The 15930-nt window shown below is 37.5% G+C and overlaps 5 protein-coding genes across 7 annotated transcripts; 2 read left to right on the top strand and 3 right to left on the bottom strand.

Annotated features, from left to right (window-relative positions):
* Positions 1-2: 2 nt before the first annotated feature.
* LOC9302660 (probable methyltransferase PMT26) lies at positions 3-4376 on the bottom strand. The gene is made up of 9 exons (XM_021014454.1): positions 4135-4376; positions 2477-3579; positions 2248-2397; positions 1781-2051; positions 1531-1641; positions 1277-1451; positions 912-1184; positions 588-782; positions 3-513 (listed from the first exon to the last, which is right to left on the bottom strand). The coding sequence occupies exons 2-9, from the start codon at positions 3536-3538 to the stop codon at positions 285-287; spliced, it is 2466 nt and encodes an 821-aa protein (XP_020870113.1). The 5' UTR covers positions 3539-3579; positions 4135-4376; the 3' UTR covers positions 3-284.
* Positions 4377-6074: 1698 nt separating this feature from the next.
* LOC9302659 (protein trichome birefringence-like 14) lies at positions 6075-8400 on the top strand. Its single transcript, XM_021026212.1, has 4 exons — positions 6075-6315; positions 6630-6852; positions 6983-7178; positions 7334-8400. Exons 2-4 carry the CDS (start codon positions 6696-6698, stop codon positions 8196-8198), a joined length of 1218 nt encoding a protein of 405 aa, XP_020881871.1. The 5' UTR covers positions 6075-6315; positions 6630-6695; the 3' UTR covers positions 8199-8400.
* A 61-nt stretch (positions 8401-8461) lies between these two features.
* On the top strand, positions 8462-12438 carry LOC9300958. Of its 3 annotated transcripts, XM_021026238.1 has the most exons (11): positions 8462-8741; positions 8880-8991; positions 9149-9304; positions 9578-9615; positions 9727-9820; positions 9943-10006; positions 10091-10681; positions 10867-10992; positions 11079-11148; positions 11249-11799; positions 11909-12424. In XM_021026238.1, exons 1-7 carry the CDS (start codon positions 8547-8549, stop codon positions 10140-10142), a joined length of 711 nt encoding a protein of 236 aa, XP_020881897.1. In that variant the 5' UTR covers positions 8462-8546; the 3' UTR covers positions 10143-10681; positions 10867-10992; positions 11079-11148; positions 11249-11799; positions 11909-12424. The 3 variants fall into 3 exon arrangements, with proteins under 3 accessions (XP_020881897.1, XP_020881900.1, XP_020881892.1); XM_021026241.1 differs by having other exon boundaries at positions 10091-10249; positions 10496-10681; positions 10867-11799; positions 11909-12438; XM_021026233.1 differs by having other exon boundaries at positions 10867-11799.
* LOC9300957 (SAL2 phosphatase) lies at positions 10362-12360 on the bottom strand. The gene is made up of 8 exons (XM_002864836.2): positions 12254-12360; positions 12088-12163; positions 11880-11953; positions 11592-11797; positions 11288-11501; positions 11113-11202; positions 10861-11014; positions 10362-10672 (listed from the first exon to the last, which is right to left on the bottom strand). The coding sequence occupies exons 1-8, from the start codon at positions 12317-12319 to the stop codon at positions 10509-10511; spliced, it is 1044 nt and encodes a 347-aa protein (XP_002864882.1). The 5' UTR covers positions 12320-12360; the 3' UTR covers positions 10362-10508.
* A 653-nt stretch (positions 12439-13091) lies between the features above and the next one.
* LOC9300956 (probable SAL3 phosphatase) lies at positions 13092-15791 on the bottom strand. Its single transcript, XM_021026218.1, has 8 exons — positions 15430-15791; positions 14957-15032; positions 14738-14811; positions 14439-14644; positions 14000-14216; positions 13799-13888; positions 13551-13704; positions 13092-13455 (listed from the first exon to the last, which is right to left on the bottom strand). Exons 1-8 carry the CDS (start codon positions 15493-15495, stop codon positions 13265-13267), a joined length of 1074 nt encoding a protein of 357 aa, XP_020881877.1. The 5' UTR covers positions 15496-15791; the 3' UTR covers positions 13092-13264.
* Positions 15792-15930: the final 139 nt, after the last annotated feature.

The following is a 15930-nucleotide window of genomic DNA, read 5'->3' as shown; positions in this document are numbered from 1 at the left end:
TGTAAGAAGTTAACACCAATTCAAGTAAAGAGAAGAAACCAAAGAGTAAAAAATACATATCACGGTATTCTAACTTTACCAAAGAACCTCAAGAGAGTTCTTTCAGCTTCAAGAACACAAAAATGTGCGAATAGTACAAACAAATGACTCAACTCGGACTCAACGCTAAAGAATAAAAAAAAGATCTTCCTAAAAAACGAACCAACAAAGAAAAAAAAAGATAAGGAGTTAATAAGAGTGTCCTTTATACGTTACAAAAAGAGTGGGACTTGAAGTAAGTCTGCTCAACCGATAGCGTAAGTGAGTGTTTCCACTTCATTGGGTCGCCAAAATGATTTTTGAACAGAGAGCAAACCTTCTTTTTCCCTAGAATAAGTCATTCGAACTTCCCATTTCATGGCTTTCACCATCGCTTCCACTTCCTGTATTGTTTCCGCGTCGTCCCGGACTATCAGTTTCCCTTCTGGTCTCAAAACACGATCCACTTCTGCTATCACTGCCGTTAGATTGCACCTGTAAAGTAAAGAGTTTGTTAATTACTATGTTTCTGTTGTTTGAAACAGAGACTCTTTATTACACAAACAAACCTTTGTTTGAGTCTGGAGAAAAGATGGTCGGCGTGAAGGAGATCGTATGATCTTGGGTAAGTACTGAAAGATTCGCACCAATCGTGGTAGATACCAAAGAGTCCTCGTTCATAGATTATTGCAAGTGTGTCTGGTGAATCTATTGGAACCACATTCATGACCCACACTTTCAATTCTCTTAGAGCCGCCGCAAAACTGCCAGAAGAGAATCAACACAAACATTAAAGATGCAGGAAACATCAATACATTGTTTCTTGATTGACCTTATATTATCTCAATTCGGATGAAAGTGGAAAGCGTTGGCAAGTTATGTTTTATACTTACCCTCCATAAACGGCTCTCATATCCATCACATTTCTAACAGATGCCCAGTTGATTCCTAAACCTTTAAGGTATGATTTGCTCACTACGCGTTTCCAGTGCTCATAATCAGCACTGAAATCCTCTGGTGCTGCTTTTCCGTAAACTCCAGTCTGAGAACTAGATAACCAAAACGGTGGTTTCTCTAATCTCGCTGGCCATTGCTCGGGCCACTGAGATCCACGTTGCGTTTTGTCTTCTGGTGCAGTGTGCATGCATGCTTGAAGCGGAACTTTCCTACAAAAACCACACGACAAAACATGTATTTGTAAACATAGACCAGCTGATTTTTTAAGCACAGTAATTAAACATCTGAAAAGTAAATATACCAAGATGCATTTGGATCATCAGACTCAGCACAAATTGGAGGTTGTGGTTCTGATCTGCTTGTGTAGCACTCATTAGAAGTAGGCTTTCTGTAAGTAGCAACACCTACTCCATTGATAGTGTCCTTGTTAATGGATACGAGTTCCCAACACATCTTCTTAATGAGTTCACTCATAGCTGTAAAAGTCGCCAACATGAGGTGTGAGAAAACAAGCTCCAATACAATTAGATAAAAGAGGGTAATGTTTTTTACAACCTTTCCAAATTTCAACATCTTCGGTCTTCTTCTGATACACAGGAGTAGCAGACCACACAAAGAAGCCACCGGGTCTCAATACACGGTTAAGCTCCAGGAGGAGTTTACCACCTGTCCATGTATTGTGCACACAAACATCAGAAACAGATACCAAAAAGTTTGACAGATCACTCGAAAGAGACGGTTAAGACTAAGATCCAGGAGGAGTTTCCCATTCAAAGACTACATCTATCGTGGCTATGCTGCTAACCTTCAATGTGCCATGGCACTCTACAGCGAGCACAATGAACTATGTCAAAAACTCTGCCGGGGAAAGGTAGCCTTGTAGTGCCCATGACTGCAGAGATGGCGGGAATGCCCCTCTCAAGAGCAAACTGCACTTGAGCTTCATGTTCATCTTTAGGTGCGAGGGACATAGTGATCACATCTCTGTCAAAGAGGAAACCTCCAAAGCTTGCAACACCACATCCAACATCCAGGACGACACGAGAGCGTTTACCCCATGCAATAGCAGGGACAGACTGTAAAGCAAATTTTCATCAGAAGGGGAACTTCATAAGCACAAATATTACTCCTAAAGTGATCAAAGTACAAACTAATTCAGGCTTTCTAACAAAATAAGGGAGTAGAAAACAAGTGGATGCATAAAAGAAACATGTGTATAAGCAGTAATCCAATTCAGATTTTCTAACAAAAGAATCACATCTGAATACCAACCTCCTGTATGAAATCGATGTAATGAAGAGCACCATGCTTGAATTGGGTTCCTCCACCAGGAAAAGTTAGATACTCACCGGTAACTTTAACCCAATTTTGATGCCCCTTATATTCAGCAAGCTTGGTATGAGGGACGTTGGTGTACCAGATCTGCATAAATGAAAATGGCTGTATTAGGTTCTTCGCAGATTATAATATCTATATGGGAAAGCGAACAAATTCAACAGACCTTTTCTCTGCTTTTGGGCCACTCAATTGGCTGCTTGTATCCTTCAGGCAAAGGAACAAGGCAGGTGGGTGGGTTGTCTGGGCAATGCCTCTCACGATGCTCGTAATGTTTAGTACTTGGAAGACTTTTAATGGCTTGCACATTATCGAGACAGGGAATGTAATCAGGTCCGGCTGTTGTATTGCATAGTGCCCATTTGTAATCAAGTTTATCCCCAGAACCCTTCTGAGCTTCTTTCTCATTTTTGGACTCTGTTGCCTGGGTTGAAAATGAACCATTTTGTGCTGTAGTTTCATTCAGTAGCTCTAACTGTGCCCCAGGAGGTGAAAGATCACCTGAGGTCTCGTTTTTAGGTTGACCCTCTTGCTCTACTTGAACATCCACATTTGTCTCAGTGTTTTCCTTCTCAGTCTTGGTTTCAGTATCTTCGTTGCCTGTTTTGGTTTCTTTATCATCGTCACTGGATTTTTTCCCACTGTTATCAGACTCAAATTGCTTTTGGTTTTCACCATCCTCACCCGACTCATTGTCCTCTGTTTCGGGTTTAGTTTGTTTTTCATTTGTGTCAGGATTTTCTTCATCTGGGTTGTCTTTCAAATCATTTTTCTCATCTGAATCACCTCCGCCACCATTTTCTGACTTGGAGTCATCTTTTTTATCTTCCCCACCTTCGGTCTCAATTGTCTCACCGGATGGAGTAGACTCTTCTTTTGGTTTTTCTTCTTTCTTCTCTTCCTGGTTGTCTTGTTTGCTTGAGCTCTCATCCTCTTTGGGCAAGCTTGCATCACCATCTCCTTTTTTATCCTCGTTTGGTGTATCACCAGATGCGTCTTCAAACTTCTGACCATTGCCCTCCTCTGTAGGTGGGGTCATCTGTTTCTTTATCCCATCTTTGTTGTCCAGAGAAACCTCATCAACATTCTGAGCAGGTCCAACAGAAGATGATGTCATCATCCAGATCCCGACTAAGCATAGGGCCACGAAAACAACTACTGTCACTGTAGAGCAATAATTTGATGAGGGCCTCCTGTTATCTATCCTAGTGTACCTTGGTTGCGCCATGGTTCAGATTTGAGCAACAGATGATAACAACGCGTGTACGCCTACACGGATAGAGGAAACAGATGTTAGGTGAGGAATAGAATCTATATCTCACATATCCAGAGACACTATCAAATCTCTTGAAGATGCATGCATATATCAGCTCGATTTTCTCTAACAAACAAGATCAAATTGGCATGTAATACAGATCGAAACAAAAGGGTAATGTCAGCAGATCTGCTGAAACCCTTGCGATTACAGTTTAACCCAGATACCGACGAGCAACATAAAATTTCAAAATCTCACTACTAAAAGTTACTCCCGCAACATGGATTTTCACATCCTAAAGCAAACACAAAGGATCAAGCAGACGAAATCATAGAATTTCAAGATTCAGATAATCATCGAAGGAACAAACAACGCCGCAAAATCACCATTCAACAAAAACCTCAAGAACAAAAACAAGAAATCTATCAACACAATAACTTAGAAAAAAACAGCAGATCCGTAACAGATCTCGGTAGAACCACCATTTTTCTACATCATCGAGATCATCACTAAGTAACATAAGATAAAAACACAAGGAACAAATAGAGAGGAATGTGCACAAGACGGACCTGATACAGGCGAGAATCAATGAGAGTGCGTAAGAAGGGAGAATCCGAATTTCAATTTCCCAGCTACGGAGCCATTTTCCGTCACTTTCTCGAGAAAATTCCAGTGGCGTGGGATATATGTTGAAGATGGGGAAAGAGAAAGGTGTATATATATAAGTGCAAGAGAGATTGATTTGATCTTACGATTTTGATTTACACACACAACAAAAAAATCTTTATTAGTGAACAAAAAATTATTAATAAATTTAATATTTTGGGAAAAAATACTTATTTTAGATGCTTCATCAATAAGGGGAGAGAAGTACGGAGTAGCCGTGAATTTAGTAGTGGTCGAAAATCTTATTAAATCATTTTTAGATTATTTTAGTTAGCCTCAAGACTAGTTTAGTCAATTGCTTAAGACCTTAGCATTTTATTTATTCATGTACTAATTGGAATTATATTTCATCATGATATGAATATGTTAAATCAAGTTGTTGAGAAGTGGTTACTACGGCATGATTTTAGCTAAAAAGCAATTCCACACTTTTTAAACTTTACTCTTTCTTTTCATCTTTTTTGTTTGATAACTACTCTTCCGTAAATTATATTTTATAATTGATTTTTCATAGATTTAATATTTTGTCACCTCTTTTGTAGACTAACATAATGGCCCAAATTAAATTAAAAACAAACGATAGGTGAAAATAAGTTACAATCGAGACCCTATAGTTTTCTTAAATCACACAGACCCAATGTCCACGTCTTTGCTTGTTTTATATATTGCCCGAGAGCGAGAGGTTATGTTCCTCTATTTTACTCATATTGGAGAAGATAGTAATACTAAAAAAAAACACATCGTTTTCATATATGTCAACTACTAAATACACATCTAACTTTATGATATATGCATATACAAACAAGTTAATAATTACAAAGTAATGCATGTTAGACACAAAACACAACAAGTCTATAATTGAGAAGAATTTAATACTCATGTTTGTTTAGGTTAAAATACTTTTTAATACGAGTGTTGCCGGATCTTAAATGAGGTTATTATTAAGAAAGTGAACGATGATTGTCGCAGTGTCGCCTGTCGGTGCAAAGTCCACAACCCGAGAAGTTTCCAACATGTCAACGTAGTGCAATATAAGACTTTGGGCAGCGGAGAAAGGGTGAAAGTGGGTGTAAACTTTTTATTATTGTTAAACTTTTTATTATTGTTATAATTTAAAGAGAGATAGAAAAGAGAGAGAAAAAGAAAGAAAGAGAAGGAGAGTGTGTGTTACACGGTGTGAGAAAAGAGACAATTTTCTTCTTTTTTTATTACCTCTAACACTTTGCTCCACTGTGGATACTCTAAGGATGCCCACGGCTCAAGTTTTAATCTCTTCAATATAATAATCGAACTGATATTTTACACCTATATTTAGGTGATGACACCTATATTTCAAAAACAAAATTTAGCCCATGATTCATATGTAAGACGAATTATATATGGAATGACAGAATAATGAACAAGTTCAATGCTAAATAATCACAAAAGAAAAAAACTAGATTTTGTAGGTTGATGTTTTAATTGTATTTTGAACATGGGACATGTACATCATAGTATATAATGTGAATAAAAATTATAGTGTAACAATAAATGAATAAATGGTATAAAATTTGATTTTTTTTTGATGACAAATAGTACTAATATTTTTTTTAACTTTTCATTTAAACAGTTTGTTTCGTTGGTATTGAACCATCTTCCCATTATGGTTGTTTTATTGTAAATTTTGTTTTTCCTATCGTATCATTTTTAATGAGATTTTCCGAAAAAGAAGAAGAAATATAACGTTTTTTTTAAAACTAATTAAACCATCCAGAAATTAACGCATCTAGTTATTTTTAATTACCTTTTGCTTTTGCTTTTTTTTTTTTTTTTTTTTCTGTGAACAAATTTAAAGCTAAAAACAAAAAGAACATGAATCACCCAAATTATTACCACCACTTTATTGCGCCGAAAATTCAAGAAGGCGAAACAAACACATAACGTTGAAATTGATGAGTCACTCGTACAATGGAGATTGTTTATTGACCAACGAACATGTGAGAGATCCAAATTCAGAGGTGGATTCCTAATTGCTTGCTCTCCAGATCTACACTTCACTATTCTTGCTCGTTGAAGATCCAATCCATCATCATCAATCGTCTCCGGTAAATGATTTCTATCATCTTCGAGCTCGATTTTTTGGAGAACCTTATTCGTAGATATTGATTTTGGGTTTAAGAGTATAGTTTTTTTTTTTTTTTCCATGGGTTTAATCAAATTTCCTGATTTGGTTATGTTTTCTGATTTGGATGAATTCGGATTGAAGAAGAAACCATCATTAAAGCATATATATCAACTTTACAAAGTTCAATTGCTAGAATTTGGGATTTTGATTGTTAAAATAAAGAAGAAACCTTTTTGTTTCCTTCTTTTGAATGATTCAATGACTGACTAAGATTTTGTGACTGGTCTTTTCAAGGATCTTGAACTTCAACAACATAAGCAATAAGCTTTCTTTGTTGAGAGAGTTGATGTTATCTCTAAGATGTTTGGTGGAAAAAGTCACATACTCAGAGGGAGTGTATCACTTGCCTTGATTATCCTCATTCTTTTGGTGATTATACTCCTGGTTTCCGAGGAAAACCCGCTTCGTGCTTCTCTCTTTGAAGTAAAACGTCAGTTTTCATCTTCTTCTTCTTCAGGTATTTCTATGCTCTTCACAGCTTTTAGTATTCAGTTTTTTGGTTATAATGATCCAAATTTTTTGAACTCTCGTTATCTCAAGAAAGTATAGTTTGGTTTTGTGATACATTTTGGTTTCCTATTATTCAGTTTGTAACTTTGCAAAGGGAAAATGGGTTGAAGACCGGAAGAGACCATTGTATTCTGGTTTTGAATGTAAACAATGGTTATCAACCATGTGGTCATGTAGAGTAATGGGCAGACCCGATTTCTCATTTGAGGGTTACCGGTGGCAGCCAGAAGGTTGCAACATGCCACAGTTTGACAGATTCACTTTCTTGACAAGGTATGGAAAATTTTCTCCAATGACACATTCTTATGCATGCTTCTTTTCTGTAATGTGCTGTAGGTAGATTGCATTTTGTGAGAATATGTGGTAGCAGAGCAAGTTTCTTAAAATATCTCATATTTGCTTACTGCAACTTTGCTTTTGTTTTTTAGAATGCAGAACAAGACGATAGCATTTATAGGAGACTCATTGGGACGGCAACAGTTTCAATCCCTGATGTGTATGGCCAGTGGTGGTGAAGATAGCCCAGATGTTCAAAACGTGGGATGGGAGTATGGTCTGGTGAAAGCCAAAGGAGCTCTCCGTCCTGATGGTTGGGCTTATCGGTTCCTGGCCACAAACACAACGATCTTGTATTATTGGTCGGCTAGCTTATCAGATTTGGTACCAATGAACAACACAGATCCACCTAGGCTTACTGCAATGCATCTGGACCGTCCACCAGCATTCATGAGAAACTACCTTCACCGTTTCGATGTATTGGTTCTAAACACCGGTCACCATTGGAACAGAGGTAAGATCGAAGGAAATCATTGGGTGATGCATGTAAATGGAACTCAGGTCGAAGGCGAATATCTCAAAGATATCAGAAACGCAAAGGATTTCACAATACACAGCGTCGTGAAGTGGCTCGATGCACAGCTTCCATTGCATCCGCGGCTGAAAGTTTTCTTCAGGACAATTTCTCCGAGGCATTTTAAAAACGGAGATTGGAATACCGGTGGAAACTGTAACAACACGGTCCCTTTGTCTAGAGGAAGCGAAATCACAGGCGATGATGGATCGATCGATACAACAGTCGAGAGTGCTGTGAACGGGACAAGGATCAAGATTCTTGACATAACTGCACTCTCTGAGCTAAGAGATGAAGCTCATATCTCAGGGTCTAAACTCAAACCCCGAAAACCAAAGAAGGCGAGTAACGTGACTTCAACTCCAACGATCAACGATTGCTTGCATTGGTGCTTACCCGGGATCCCAGATACTTGGAATGAACTTTTCATTGCCCAGATTTGAAGTATTCAACATCATCACACACACACACAAAGCTGGCTCAATGTTGATTCTTTGTTATAGAAAGGTTTTGTTTTTTTTCACATTCTTTCTGGGAGAATAACAAAGTTCCAGTTCTTACTATTAGGTGTTTAGATGACTTTTCAGTATATGATTCAGGGTAATGATTACAACAATCTGGTTTTTATACATGAGAACACTGAAACAATCTTCTTCCTAACCGAAACCCGGTACGATATCGGTACGGTTAACAAATAATAATTGGAATTGGCTTTAAAGACCGGTTTACGAGAGAAGAAGATTTACTGTATATGTCAAAAACTCGCGAATCGTGCGATTGTTTGTCTAGAAATGGCGAGTTTCGAGAAATTCGAACCCATATTTGGAGAAGTCGTACCCGAACATTCGGATCCGGGTTCGGGTCTTCTCCGGCGATGTCTCTTCCACGTCTACGCTTCCGATTCGTATAACTTAACAGTCCATGTCACTGACTTCGTCTCCGGCGTCTGGGCGACGATCCTCTCCGTCTCGCAGCTAGACGATATGGTTCGTTTACTCTTCCTTCTCCTTTTTTAGCTCAATCAACCTTTCGTCTCAGTTTTGAATTCTTCTATAAACCATTGTTTAGCTGAATCTCAATGGTTTGTTATTGGGTTTACTCACGTAGATTTTAATTTGAAACAGAGGGATACTGTGGGGATTGGTGGTTCGTGGTCAGAGTTCCTCGATTATACTGTTGCTTCCATGAAATCCGACAATGTGAAGCTTCTCTTGGGAGATAATTCAGTTTCAAATGGTATACTTTCTTCACACTATGTTTCGTAAATCAAAATGAAGATGCTAACTTTTCGAATGCTCTTAATTGTTGTGTTGACTATGATTTGATAGCCTCCTTGAGCTTATGTTTAATTGTTTCTGTGCACTGTTGTGTGTTTCATCACATAATGTTTTAGGTGTCAAAACTGCGCGATTAGTTTCTCAGAAGGCCAAAGGAATGCCTCGCGTAATAGTTCCTTTGACAAAGATGGTGGACTCATCTGCTAGTGAAGCAATGGCAAATCTGTCTCTTGAATTGTTCAGAGCATTCAAGAGCAAGCAGCACCTACAAGGTACATTTTTTTTTTTTTTTTAATTTCAGCTGTTCTTGCAAATAAAGACCAGACACTCTTCATAGTAGTATATATGATCCCAAGGATCAACGCTTATTTACACTTTTGAATGTGCCATACATGTACTATAATATGGGATCTCGGCTTCTCAGTCTGGTTTTATTTAGAAACATAGTGTTGACTGAAAATGAAAATTAGAATCGAGATAAGGTTTCTGAAGCGTTCGATTTACATCTTAATGTTTTGCTCTTTTATTTTTATTGTTCCCATTAGGAGAAGTGAGTTCTTCAGCTGCAGCAACTGATGAAAAGGTATATTTGGTTCTGGAAGTTCTAATGGTGTCTTTCTAATCAACAGTTCTTAACACTGCTGCAATAGTCTGTTCTTACTCTGGTTGAAAATCTCGTTTGTATTGTGACCAGGATAAGAGGGATGCTACCCATAACCAAGTGGAACGATACTCTGGAAAGCTAGATGTTATGGCTCCATCAACAGATAACCGGCAGGACTCTCCAGGTTAGTCCTGTTCGCTGTTCACTCACATTTAGTAAATTATCCTTGCCCTGAAAATCTCATATGGAAAGAATAATCTTCAACATCACCGTTTTCTCCCTCGTATATTTTTTTGTTGGTTTCAGCCAAGCAATCTGCCCGAGAAGGTTACACAACAAAACCTGTTAAACGTGTACCTGCTCACCGGAGGTATATACATATCATCTCCTCTCTAAACCTCATATAAAACATCCATATCAATTTGGTCTGAAAACTTAGCTATGGTTTTCGCAGAACCCGTAAACGGGGTGCCCTTCTGCAGGATTCAGAAGATGATGATGGCTGATTGGAACAGAACATAATCATAGCCGACACTTTAAACCCATAATCAGCTTTTGATAACAAACTGAATCGCCTGGGGAGTTATGCTTTATGCTCATGATAATTTCCCAGGTCCTTTTTTACTCCTCTTTTGGTAATTCGATTTTCTGAAAAGAATCTGTAAGGTTAACATAGATTCTTTGTGGAAACATATTAGAAGTTTTTGAAAGTTGAAAACGGAAGCAAAATCGAATCCTCCTTAGTATCATTATTCATTATCTAAGCACAAATATCTTTCATATCTGATGTATACAATATATGAACTAAGAATATACACCAGTTACTAGTTCGGACAAATACAAATACTGTATTGTACAGATTCTGTTGTGCCTCAGAAATAAAGATTCTCTTCTTCAATGGATTCTCTGACTGCCTTCAAAATCCATGGCTTGAGTTTCTTGGTGGTAACTATGATCCCCGTTTTGTGAGCAAGATACTTTCCTTTCGAGAAGTCCAGAGATTTCCCTGTAGCATCGCACACTACGCCTCCAGCTTCTGCACAAGGTTATTTGTTCTCTTCGTTTTATTTATAGTCCTTTGTATTTTATACATTAAAAATGACATAAGTGTGTATTAAATCTAGTCCCTCATGTGTTTGGCAACTAGCAAGCAACATGGTAAATTGTAATGTGCATTAGAGCCAACAGATCTCAGTGTTAAAAAGGTTTTTTTTTGTACTGTACCTGTAGTGATGATTGAACCTGCAGCATGGTCCCAAATACACTCACGGTGTCCATTGAGAGTGAAACGCAAGTATATCTCTGCGTCTCCCCGCGACAAAGCCGCATACTTAGCTTGGCTATCGAGCCTTACAGGTAATGCTTTAATCCCGAGTTTCTGCTCTAACCGTAAACAGATAGTTTTAGTGGAAAGAATCCCACTTGGTTATGGCCTACTTAAGGGCACACTGTAATACAAAGAAAACAAGATGTTACCTTGGCAATGGTACCATGGATGGGAATTGGTTTATGGTATGATTCTAAGAACTTCGCTTCGTCAAGATTCTCATTGCTACTCACTCGCACCTGTCAGAACAACTTTACTTTCTTTAACACTTTCAAACAATTGCAGATTTATCACATGGTTTAGCTTTGGACAGGTGAATGATACCTTCTGTGGTAGAGAATTGCCTTTGAGTGATTGCACATAAGTTCCTGAACCCGTTGTAGCAAAGAAAAGACAGCCAACACCTTCCTGGGAAGACTTATCCGTCACGCAAATCGCTGAAGCCAAAGAAAGATTCGGGCAAGCCATGACACCAAGCACCACTTTGCCTTCCACAAGCAACGCTAGTCCCACAGCATATTGCTCTCCTCTTACAAATCTAAACAAGCAGAGAAGTTTAGCAACCAGGTTTTTAAGTGCCTGAAAAGATTAAGCATAGAAAAAGCATAGAGTTAGAGAGATTTGTTACCCTCTGGTTCCATCTATAGGGTCAAGAACCCAGTGGGAACCGCTGCTACCGCCTTCTGATTTACCGCAGTCTATAGCATTTAACACATCATCTGTGGATAGAGGAGAGCCGGTGTACAATTCCTCAGAAGCTAGAGTATCTTTCACAAGTGTTGTAATACCTTGTAGAAACAACTCACTTCCCTTCTTCCGCAGATCTCCAGTTTCCTGTAAGATTTCCCATTATAAAACCCGAGTAACATTTATGCTATAAAACCTCTGATTAATAGGTTTTCAAGTGTTATTGCACCTCTTCGGCTACTAATGACAGTTTATCAGGTTGGAGCTCCCTCTCCAATACAAGACTAACAACAGCTTGTGAGCCTGAAGAAACCATACATTAATGGGAGAGGTAAAAGACATTTTCTTGATTGATTTAGAGAGAAACCAAGAATTTAGCAAAAAAAAAGGGAAACTTGAATTCGAATTCGTGGGTATGCAAACGAGGAGGTACAAACCGTAATCAGCTGCAGTAACTGGACTTGTATCGGATTTTTTCCATACTTGGGATTGCGACAGAGTCTTCTGAACTTCCTGATTCATTACGTGATAAGGTTTGCTTTAGTTTCAGCGATTCATATAAAGCTCTATGCTCATTCTAGCTCGAAAATAGTGGTTACCTACCTGGCTGAGACGAGCAGCTAGAGAGACAGCTTTCTTTGCAGCGGCTAGCTCCTTCTCATAAGACATTGAAAAGCTTCAAAAGAATATATCATGTAAAAGCTTATTCTCTCTAATATGGTTTTATATATTGAAACAATTTATAGACATCATTTCATAATACGTTTATAATTATTTGCTTCATAATAGTCGTAGTCCAAGTCAGGACGTAGTCAACATGGTTGATATTGTATAACCGAGTTTATCGTGTGAGACGGAGTTGGTGCAAACCATCTTTCACGTAATGACAGAACAAGTTGACGTTAAAGAAAGAACAGAATTGATAGAATATGTAGACCTAAGAAGAATATGTATTATTATTATTATGTAGAATATTTCACGGATTTTTGTATCAGTTGTCATAATTTAATTATATTCGGAAGAAGACGACTAGACGAGAGTGATCATAAAGCGTTAACCACACTTAACAAATTGGGTATATTTCACCTAATCAATACACTAATCTTTCTTTGTTTATTTTTTTTTTGTCAAAACTCAAAACACTAATCTTCCTTTATAAGTATGATTTTATATTTTACAAGAAGTTTCGCAGAAGATTCGACTGGAGTGTAATCTTTTTCATAATTTTCAAATTTTCTTTTCCTTTCTCATTTGTCCTTTTCATATGTGCCAGAAAAAGGCACTTGTCTTTTGTCTGTTGTCGAGTTTAATTAGCCCCATAACAAATCACTAGCTACGTACGTGTTTTTAATTTAGTTTTACTAATCATTCCAAAAACTTTCAAAATTGATTAACGTATTTCCGATTATAGATAATAAACAATTTAAAATAGATTTTAACGAGCTTCGTAACATCAAAACTATATTTAAAAGAGAATTAGTGTTTTCTTATATATATATCAAAGGTGAGTATTTTTTTTTTTTGTTTCTGGTTTTCAATAAATAGACTGTGTGAAAAACACAGACAACAGAGAATACCCAAAGACAACAATAATAAGTATATTACAGTTGCGTGTTAGTGAAGTTGCAGAGAAGCTGCTTTTTCTTCTTCCTCTTCTTCTTCTTTAATTGATTCTCTTACTGCTATCAAAAGCCTTGGCAACAGTTTCTGCGTCGTAACCACAATTCCTCTCTTGTAATCAAGATACTTCCCTTTCGAAAAGTCCAACGGATTCCCTGCTGCATCAGTCACTTTCCCTCCCGCTTCTGAAAGATACAATTTCACATAAGGATTCGTTGTGTGATCATTATTCATGACCACTGGACCAAAATCTATGTAGATAAGAGCTTAATGGGTTTACCTGAAACGATGATTGAGCCAGCAGCGTGATTCCATATTGATTCGGGTCTTGCTTTGCGAGTAAACCTCAAGTACACCTCTCCATCTCCTCTAGATAAAGCTGCATACTTTGTCTGACTGTTGATCTTGATTGGCGATTCTTTTATCCCCAGTTTCTGTTATGTGAATTTCACGGAACAGAGTCAAACTCAGACCAAACAAGAAGATATATATATATATATATATAGAGAATGTAAGGAAGATGTTTACCGTAGCAATGGTGTTATGGATGGGGACAGGTGTGTGGTATGACTCGAAGAAACTCGCTTTCGCGGGATCATCTATGCTGCTTACCTCCACCTAATAGCACATTTGATCATTTCTTTAGAAATATATATATATTTTGATGTAAAACATCTTGAAAAGATTTCATAGAAATGCATCGAAGCAGAGCAGCTCCGAGTAGTTTACCTTCACAGGAGGAGAGTCAACACTGAGAGACTGGACATAAGTCCCATTGCCAACCGAACCATAGAAAAGGCAACCAACTTTTTCAGGTAAAGACTTGAGTGTGTTACCAGCAGCAGTTGATGCCAATGGAAGCTTAGGACAAGCCATTACACCTAGTACTACTTTGCCATCCACCAACAATGCTAATCCTATTGCATATTGTTCTCCTCTGATAAATCTACAAATTGGAAATTCGCAGGTTATAGTTAAACTTAAGTTCCGATACTCTATGACAACAGTTCAATAATGCAAATAATAGAAACAAGAAAGCAGATACTACTGAGATAGATTAGTCTCTGACACAGGCGTTGAACAATGAAACAAGATGAAGTTGCAAAACAAATCCAAATACAAGTAACTAACTCTAAGTTTGTGCATAGGGAAATAACAAAGGACTCACCCTCTAGTGCCACCTATAGGATCCAAGATCCAATGGCGACCCATAGGACCTCCTTCTGATTTACCACGGTCTATAGCGTTGAGCACATCATCGGAAGACAAAGGAGAAGCAGCATATGATTCATCACTAGCAAGAGTATCTTTCACAAGCTCTGTAATACGTGCCAAAACAGTCTCAGCAGCAATCTTCCTTAGCTCACCAGAATCCTACACATAAATTACAGAAACAGAAGTCATAAACAAAATCCATCTTAGTCCATTCAAGAAAAACCTGCAATGTTTTTTTGCATTGTTTGGCACCTCTTCAGCGACTAATGACACAGGTTCATTCAGGAGTTCCCTTTCGAGTACAAGGCTAACGACCGCCTGCGAACCTAAAAGAACATGACTTTGTATCATTAATGAGCCAAGAAATAGATGAAATCTAAAGAGTATAACAAAGAAAGATAATCATTATTCTGAGTGAGCAATTTAAAACCCAAATGAAACATTTAAAGCCAAAAAAAGAGGGATACACACCATAATCAGCAACAGTAACAGGACTATCATCTGATTTGTTCCAAACGTCAGATACCAACAGAGATTTCCTCACTTGCTGGAAAAAGCAAATCAATTTTTGACTTGTTAAATCTGACTCTCAAGTCTCTAAACATAAAGCAACAGATGGAATCATATATACACAAATCTCAAGAATTGTTAAAACCCAATTCTTAAAAACGAAGATACAACAAGTCTAGATCCCCATTTCATATTTCATCAAATCAAATTCCAGATTTCATTTGTCTCAGTTGACAATTTCCAATAAACAAGAAAATAAAAGTCACACATTCAACTCACAGAAAGAGTTCAAAGAAAACATCTAACTCTCTCGGAACACGTATCGCAATGTCAACGAGCAAAGAAAAAAAAAGAAGAATTTTTTTGGTTTAATCTAAATCGAGAAATCGCAGAATATTCATGTCATGTGATCCCAAAAGAGTGAGTGATCGTACGTTGCTGAGACGAGCAGCGAGAGAGACAGCTTTCTTGGCAGCAGAAAGCATCTCATCGTAAGACATTGAAAAGGAAAGAAGTACGAAGCTGAAGAAGAAACGAAGAAGACGAAGATGAAGAAGAAAATCTCTCAAGAATCGATTTTTATGATATGAATGAAAAACCTCTCGCGACTCTGAAGCAACTCCTTCCCAATTTTTTTATTATATATTTGTTTTTGTTTTTGTTTTCTTAATACGTAATAATAAAATAATAATTGTTTATTGAATTTTGGTATTTTTAAAATATCATTTTCCCAATCTCTACCGTTGTGGAAAAGTAGCCATAGTATAGAGTCCCCTACCGTTGCGACAAGGAAAGTTTCTCTCACGTTGTCTCATTCCATTCTTTAATTTGTTCCAACAAAAATTTTATATTTTTTTTCCTATAGTTTAGTAGTACATTTTGAAAGTTTTATTATTTTATTATAATACTCTGCAGATTTCATATGGCATATTGCA

Source organism: Arabidopsis lyrata, assembly GCF_000004255.2.
Source record: "Arabidopsis lyrata subsp. lyrata unplaced genomic scaffold ARALYscaffold_8, whole genome shotgun sequence".
In the NCBI taxonomy this organism is placed as follows: Eukaryota; Viridiplantae; Streptophyta; class Magnoliopsida; order Brassicales; family Brassicaceae; genus Arabidopsis; species Arabidopsis lyrata.
Note: the sequence above shows the minus strand (reverse complement) of the source record. Positions and strands in the feature narration are given on the sequence as shown.

What these genes read in the sequence shown, in the direction of transcription:
- LOC9300957 (XM_002864836.2), bottom strand. Translation starts at nt 12,319, where the DNA reads ATGTCTTATGAGAAGGAGCTAGCCGCTGCAAAGAAAGCTGTCTCTCTA. An exon ending in TAGCTGCTCGTCTCAGCCAG is followed by an intron (nt 12,164 to 12,253) that starts GTAGGTAACCAC and finishes GTAATGAATCAG; the next exon opens with GAAGTTCAGAAGACTCTGTC. An exon ending in CCTATAGATGGAACCAGAGG is followed by an intron (nt 11,502 to 11,591) that starts GTAACAAATCTC and finishes CTGCTTGTTTAG; the next exon opens with ATTTGTAAGAGGAGAGCAAT.
- LOC9300958 (XM_021026241.1), top strand. Translation starts at nt 8,547, where the DNA reads ATGGCGAGTTTCGAGAAATTCGAACCCATATTTGGAGAAGTCGTACCC. An exon ending in GAGCAAGCAGCACCTACAAG is followed by an intron (nt 9,305 to 9,577) that starts GTACATTTTTTT and finishes TGTTCCCATTAG; the next exon opens with GAGAAGTGAGTTCTTCAGCT. An exon ending in CTGCAGCAACTGATGAAAAG is followed by an intron (nt 9,616 to 9,726) that starts GTATATTTGGTT and finishes TATTGTGACCAG; the next exon opens with GATAAGAGGGATGCTACCCA.
- LOC9300956 (XM_021026218.1), bottom strand. Translation starts at nt 15,495, where the DNA reads ATGTCTTACGATGAGATGCTTTCTGCTGCCAAGAAAGCTGTCTCTCTC. An exon ending in TTGACTCTCCTCCTGTGAAG is followed by an intron (nt 13,889 to 13,999) that starts GTAAACTACTCG and finishes ATGTGCTATTAG; the next exon opens with GTGGAGGTAAGCAGCATAGA. An exon ending in TGGCTCAATCATCGTTTCAG is followed by an intron (nt 13,456 to 13,550) that starts GTAAACCCATTA and finishes TGTATCTTTCAG; the next exon opens with AAGCGGGAGGGAAAGTGACT.
- LOC9302660 (XM_021014454.1), bottom strand. Translation starts at nt 3,538, where the DNA reads ATGGCGCAACCAAGGTACACTAGGATAGATAACAGGAGGCCCTCATCA. An exon ending in ACATCGATTTCATACAGGAG is followed by an intron (nt 2,052 to 2,247) that starts GTTGGTATTCAG and finishes TTTGCTTTACAG; the next exon opens with TCTGTCCCTGCTATTGCATG. An exon ending in GATGATCCAAATGCATCTTG is followed by an intron (nt 1,185 to 1,276) that starts GTATATTTACTT and finishes TGGTTTTTGTAG; the next exon opens with GAAAGTTCCGCTTCAAGCAT.
- LOC9302659 (XM_021026212.1), top strand. Translation starts at nt 6,696, where the DNA reads ATGTTTGGTGGAAAAAGTCACATACTCAGAGGGAGTGTATCACTTGCC. An exon ending in TTCATCTTCTTCTTCTTCAG is followed by an intron (nt 6,853 to 6,982) that starts GTATTTCTATGC and finishes CCTATTATTCAG; the next exon opens with TTTGTAACTTTGCAAAGGGA. An exon ending in AGATTCACTTTCTTGACAAG is followed by an intron (nt 7,179 to 7,333) that starts GTATGGAAAATT and finishes TTTGTTTTTTAG; the next exon opens with AATGCAGAACAAGACGATAG.